Source organism: Emys orbicularis, chromosome 11, assembly GCF_028017835.1.
Source record: "Emys orbicularis isolate rEmyOrb1 chromosome 11, rEmyOrb1.hap1, whole genome shotgun sequence".
NCBI classification, from domain to species: Eukaryota; Metazoa; Chordata; order Testudines; family Emydidae; genus Emys; species Emys orbicularis.
The window spans coordinates 70,301,997-70,308,463 of record NC_088693.1 but is presented as its reverse complement, the minus strand read 5'-3'; the positions used below and the strand labels follow the sequence as shown (position 1 = coordinate 70,308,463).

Below are 6,467 nucleotides of genomic sequence, written 5' to 3'. Positions count from 1 at the left end.
ACAATCCAAGATGTCTAAATGTCAGAAAACAGTTCTATCCTAAGGGGGAGAAGAGGAAAGGGAAACCTAAAATAAAACCATGAAGTGAGGCAAAGATGGAGGAATTTCTTGTCCAGCTGACCCCTTGTGTACCGCCCCTCCGGGCCTGCCCAGGAGGCCTGCTTGTAAAGCCCGGCCCAGTGGGAGAGTGAGTAAAGGGAAGAGCTATACGTTAAGGTGAAGGGACCAGCAGAACAACACTCCTTTGCACACAATCTGGGCCAGATTGTGGCAGTTAATTACTGCCCTGCCCTGGAGGGGCAGCATTGCATGCCCTCCCTCAGTAACCCCGCCGAGGTATTTTTGCCCACCACTTACTCCAGTGCACTAGGAGGGTTGTACCATTTTCCTCTTGTCAGGACGGTATGTAGCATCCCCATGGCTTGCGGAAGGGTCTGTTCTCTTGTGACAGCGAAGCGCTGTGATTTCAGAGCACACTCAGCTGAATGAAGATGGAGGCCTTTGTCTTGTTCTCAGTTACACCGGTTTATAAAGCGGGGGTAACTCCACTGAAACCAGCGGGCCTGGTTCTCCACTGCCCTGCTCCTTGTGTTGTCATTTACCCCAGTGCTAAGTGCGTATAGGATGCTCCCAAACTGGGTCTCAGAGCTCCCTCTTTCCAGTGCTAGAGTTTCAGCCTCATTTTGTACTACCATAAACAACTGCAGGCCATGGGGAGTCAGGCCCACTGGTGGCACACTGGGGTGAAACCACGAGTGAGAGGAGAATAGGGTCCCAATTGCCCTTAACCCCTCACTCCTTCTGACTGATCCCAGGCACAGCTGCTGCTCTTGGTCTTGGCTTTGCACTCATGGCAACTAACCGGAATGGTTTCATGTTAAGCCCCAAATAAAACCTGGAGCTCAGAGCAAGAATCTATAATCACTTTGGAGAGCTGTGAATTATACCCACATAAGCCTTTGCTTCCAAGGAACTTGTCCTCAAGCCTTCTGCTGCTGCTACTGCATATGCACAAAGATGGATGAGGGCTAGCATATCCAGTAGGGCTATTGAAGACGTGGGGCATCTCATTAAATCCCTATTCACTTCTCCTTGTGGCGACTCTTCCCTATTCATTTCCTGGCTGCACATTGGTGTAGTTCCTGGTTGGTGATATATGGCTTCAGCAGCCTCCCAAAGGTCTTGTCTATACTTGAAATTAGCCCTGATTTCTGCCATTGGTATTGCTGCACCTGTGCAAACCCCTAGTGGAGAACAGGGAAACTACAGGTGGATTTACTCCTTGAAACAGAATTAAGTGTACTGGTTCAAATCATGGCTTTGCCTGTCTACACTAAGGGTTTGTATTGGTGCAACAAAACTGGTGCCTGGCTGAAACTGGGGCTAAATCTAAGTGTAGTGTAGATGTAACACCTTGATCAGTGCATTTTAAATGTCTCTGCCTGATCCACAACGGATGTGAGTCTGTTACAGTTCCCACCTACTGTGCCTGGTCTGTTAGCGCATGCTATAGATACTCATACTTTTATCTCCTGAGATTCCTGGTTCAGTCCCTGATATTGTCAGCCACGTTGGCAGCCATCACATAGACAAGATCTTAGAAAGGCTGACTGGCTGCTGTGGGTGGTATTGTACCGTCCACAGGGCTGTTTGCCACTCCCGACGCATGGCAGTAACTGCCACAATGTGTCCTGGATTTTGTGGGAAGCTGTAACATTCTGTGGGTCCCATCCTTCTGCTGGCAATACACGTAACAAGTAGCCCACCTCTTTATCCACTCTGCAGATGGAGGAACTGTTGACGCAACAATAATAATAAAGCACATAAATAGAAAGTATGTGGTGCTGAGAGAGAGGCTGAGCTTTAGCAGCTGGGGTGAGGGCGTATTCTTAAATCCAAGATCTCTTCTAAAAAAGAAAAAGCAGTCCTCTGCCGCTCTACGTTACACAACAGTAAGGCTCCAATTCTCTCAATGCTGCATCATGATTGTTAAACACAGAGGGATGCTTCATTATATGTAATTGAGGGGGGCCTGGATTGAAATTTGAAATTGGGAGGAGAGTACAAAGGTCTTAGGTCTACACTTCTGTTTAATGCATCTGGAGCTGTACTTGATGTGATGCTTAACAGAACCTGTGGTAACTGTTTTACAGTACTCTCTCAGCCAGAGCAATTCTACTAGGCTTGAGGGAGTGCAGATAAAATGGCTTAAAGATTTCCCTGCTAAAAGCGATAGCATCATCTTTTATGTTGCAGAAGACAGATTCAGTCGCGTGACATTTATTTGGCCATGGTGTACTTTGTGGATTTCACACCCAGGGACTACAGCCAACCTGATGATGTCACACACAGACGAATAAAAAAGCACACAGAAAGCCAATGTTGTTTCTCTTTTGCAGACCAGATGAGTTTTGTTTTGTGTTCCTCAGTCCCAGTTTGCTCTCCTTTTCTCTTTAACTGAAAGTAGTTTATGAGGATACGACACAATTTAAACAAAGCATCCAATGGACAAAATGTTCGCAGAGTGATAGCACAAGTGTTTTGATACAAGGATGGTAGCAGAGAACTCTAACCCTTGCTAACCAAGATATTTTATTTTTATTCTTATATTGGTTTTAGGTTATTTGGATTCCAAATTGACTGGCCATGAGTGCAATTGACTTGACTTCCATCCTCGATCTTCTGGACGTGGGAAATTTTTCTGATAGCAACTGGACGTGCAACAATGGAGACTGCATCATTGTGGACACACTCTCATGCCCTAGCACACTTAATAAAAGTGTCTTACTGTACACCCTCTCTATCTTCTACATCTTTATCTTTGTGATAGGGCTGGTGGCCAACTCGGTGGTTGTCTGGGTCAATCTCCAGGCCAAAGCGACTGGTTATGAAACCCACCTCTACATCTTCAATCTAGCCATCGCTGACCTGTGCGTTGTCATCACCCTTCCAGTCTGGGTGGTCTCCCTTGTCCAGCATAACCAATGGCACATGGGAGAAATCACATGCAAGGTCACTCACCTTATATTTTCCATCAACTTGTTTGGGAGCATCTTCTTCCTGGCATGTATGAGTGTGGACCGCTACCTCTCAGTTGCCTACTTCACCAATTCCAGTAACTGCAAGAAGAAGATCATCCGACGCTTCATCTGCATCTTTGTGTGGCTTCTCGCCTTCTGTGTCTCTCTCCCAGACACCTATTACCTGAAGACCGTCTCTTCAAACAATGAAACTTACTGCCGCCCTCTCTATCCAGAGGAGAGCTTCAAAGAGTGGCTGGTTGGCATGGAGCTCATCTCTGTTGTGTTGGGCTTTGCCATTCCTTTTCCCATCATTGCTCTTTTTTATTTTCTCCTTGCAAGGACCATCTCTGCCTCCAGTGACCAAGAAAGGAAGAGCAATGGGAAGATCATTTTCTCTTACGTTGTTGTGTTTCTTGTCTGCTGGCTGCCCTACCACGTGGTCGTCCTGCTCGACATCTTCTCGGTCCTTCATTTTATACCCTTCAGTTGTCAAATGGAGAACTTTCTGTATGCGGCTCTTCACGTCACCCAGTGTTTCTCCCTCATCCATTGCTGCGTCAACCCCATACTCTACAGCTTCATCAACCGAAATTACAGATACGAGCTCATGAAAGCCTTTATTTTCAAGTACTCGGCCAAAACAGGCCTCACCAAACTTATTGATGCTTCCAGAGTATCCGAAGCTGAGTACTCTGCTCTGGAGCAAAATGCCAAATGATTATCACTCCCTAAGGACTCCTCTTGGACCTTTTCATACTTGTCTCTGATGGGGCGTGAATTCACAGCGTGGAAGAGAAATAAAGAACCATAATTTAAATTTAGAGTTTGGAGCAAACCAAAATCATGCATTTATTTTAATGTGTTTTGTTTTATCTACTGCTAGCTAATCCAGACTTTCTGGAACGAGACCAGGGTGCAAATTCTATGCAAATAGGGGAGAATTTGTAGTAAACAAAGCCATTGTGTACCACGGATATCACGTCTTCAGGATAGGCTTGTTTCCCCATATGTAAAGGAGACCCTCTCTTGGTTTCATTGTATATGTGTTATATAGATATAGATATATATAGCGTGTTGTATTTAAAAACCCAAGACTTTATTTTCTGGCTGTTGATGTACCTTATACAAATGTCTTTGAAAGTTGAAATATATTTTTATCATGTATTTGAAGTATATTGCTGATAATTGTATCCAGAGTGCTGTAGTCTGAATGTTAGCTAGTCCAATTATAGTCAAAATGAATGACAAAGGATGACATGAATAGCTGTCTGGAGATGATGTATATTATGTGTGTGTCTACTTTGGCTGGCACATTTTATTTACAATAGCTTTATGTTATGGTGTATACCTATATGTATGGAAATAAGCTGTATGTACAGTACTGTGATATAGTTTCAAGTATCAGAGGGGTAGCTGTGTTAGTCTGGATCTGTAAAAAGCGACAGAGTCCTGTGGCACCTTATAGTCTAACAGATGTATTGGCACATAAGCTTTCATGGGTGAATACCCACTTTGTACGTCTGACGAAGTGGGTATTCACCCACGAAAGCTTATGCTCCAATACGTCTATTAGTCTATAAGGTGCCACAGGACTCTTTGTGATATAGTTTGACATCATATTAAAATTAACAGTAATGTAAGAGTCAGGTTAACTCCTATTTCTGTGTTTCACCAGGCAGTATCCTTATGCACAAAATGAATGACCTTATTTCCAAGAGTCCTCTCTATTTGTAAGTTATTTTTTTAAAAATAAAGATATGGAAAAATACACAACAGTGGTTTAACTTCTTTTCTTTTCTTTTCTTTTTTTTTCATCTAACCCTTTTACTTTCTTTGATGCAGACCTGTCACCTCTATATACACCTCTACCCCGATATAACGTGACCCGATATAACACGAATTCTGATATAACGCGGTAAAGCAGTGCTCCGGGGGGGCGGGGCTGGGCTGCGCACTCCGGCGGATCAAAGCAAGTTGGATATAACGCGGTTTCACCTATAACACGGTAAGATTTTTTTGGCTCCCGAGGACAGCGTTATATCGAGGTAGAGGTATATATGTGTGTGTGTGTCTGTGTATATATATATCTATCTATATATATATATATATAGACATATTTCGTATGCTAATGGCCGACAGAAACAATTTAAAGAGGAATGTCAAATGGGATTTGCTAAGGGGGAAAAGCAATGGTGTGGATGGGAGTGGGCTTTTGAACAATCTATTTAGCAGATGAGTCAGCTTTTAAGGTAAAGACAGGATCCTGAGATTGAATACACATACAAAACAAAACTTGGAGAGTGTAATAAAGCAATAAGATTTGACATAAACTAGGCTTAGTCCCTTGCTATTTCATTGCTGTAGAATTCAGAGGTTTGCAAGCTTCCTTCTGACAGTCCAACTATTTTTAACTCACTTTATGGCTTCCTTTATTATTATTATTATTTGTATCACCATAGTACCTAAGAGGCCTAGTCATGTACCGGTACCCCATTGTGCTAGGGGCTGTACAAACAGAACAAAAAGGCGCTCCTTGCCCCAACCAGCTTCCAATGTAAGTACTTGCAACATCAAATTTGCAAACCATTGGGCCAAAGTCAGCCAACCAAGGAGAGCCACTGAAGCTCATGGCATCACAACGTTTCTTTACTCCTTTGCCAGGTAATATACATTCATATGGGTAACCTCTTTCTGTGCTGACTGGCTTACTTTCATTGTTTTGCATACCTCTTTAATGATGGTGCTTTGGCAGTTATTTCCCAGTCAAGGTTGCTGTTCAGTTTCCATTACAAACTTAATTTTGGCTCCCCTTCAAAAAAAAAAAAAAAAAAAAAAATCAATTTTGAAATTGGTAGGTTGGGGTTTTCCTACAAAATTTGGATATGGCATTCCTGAATCAGATGCCCTAAGAACTGTCTATCAGGGTTCAAAAGTCTTCTGTCCCTTTCCCCACACTTTCCTTAGGCCTGTTCTGTGCTGCAAAACTTTACAGGTTAAAAGTTGCCTTATTTCAGCACAGCCTTACATGCAGCCACATTCAAAAGCGAGACCTCAAAACCCTGATTTTTTTGTCAGTCAAACTAAACCGCTTCCCCAAAGGACAGAAGTCCTCTACTGCCACTCGTTCACCAGTACAGTGCCAGAGTGGATGCTGCATTACCGTTACTGATTCCAACAGTCCTCCTGGAGCAATCCCACAATGCCCCTGTCCCTGCAGTGACAACTGCTCTGGTCACAATTTTGAATCTGGTCAAATTTGTAGTGAAAAATATGGCCTTAGTTTCCCTTTGCAAGAAAAAACAAAACAGAAACCAGGAGATAATTAAGTCTTAGTTTACTAGATTCTCTTAGGAAGGACTTGTCTACTTGGGAAAGTTTGACCAGTTATATCAATATAGTGAAACCAATTTAGTAACCAATGTATAACTCTCCATGGGGACACTC

The 6,467-nt window shown here is 43.1% G+C and overlaps 1 protein-coding gene across 1 annotated transcript; it reads left to right on the top strand.

The window, feature by feature from the left end:
* The first annotated feature begins 2,646 nt into the window (after window positions 1-2,646).
* On the top strand, window positions 2,647-3,741 carry ACKR3 (atypical chemokine receptor 3). The gene has a single exon (XM_065413836.1). The coding sequence runs from the start codon at window positions 2,647-2,649 to the stop codon at window positions 3,739-3,741; it is 1,095 nt and encodes a 364-aa protein (XP_065269908.1).
* The last annotated feature ends 2,726 nt before the right edge of the window (window positions 3,742-6,467 follow it).

Bases quoted from the DNA above. Each gene is read 5' to 3' on its own strand.
- ACKR3 (XM_065413836.1), top strand. From the start codon at position 2,647: ATGAGTGCAATTGACTTGACTTCCATCCTCGATCTTCTGGACGTGGGA.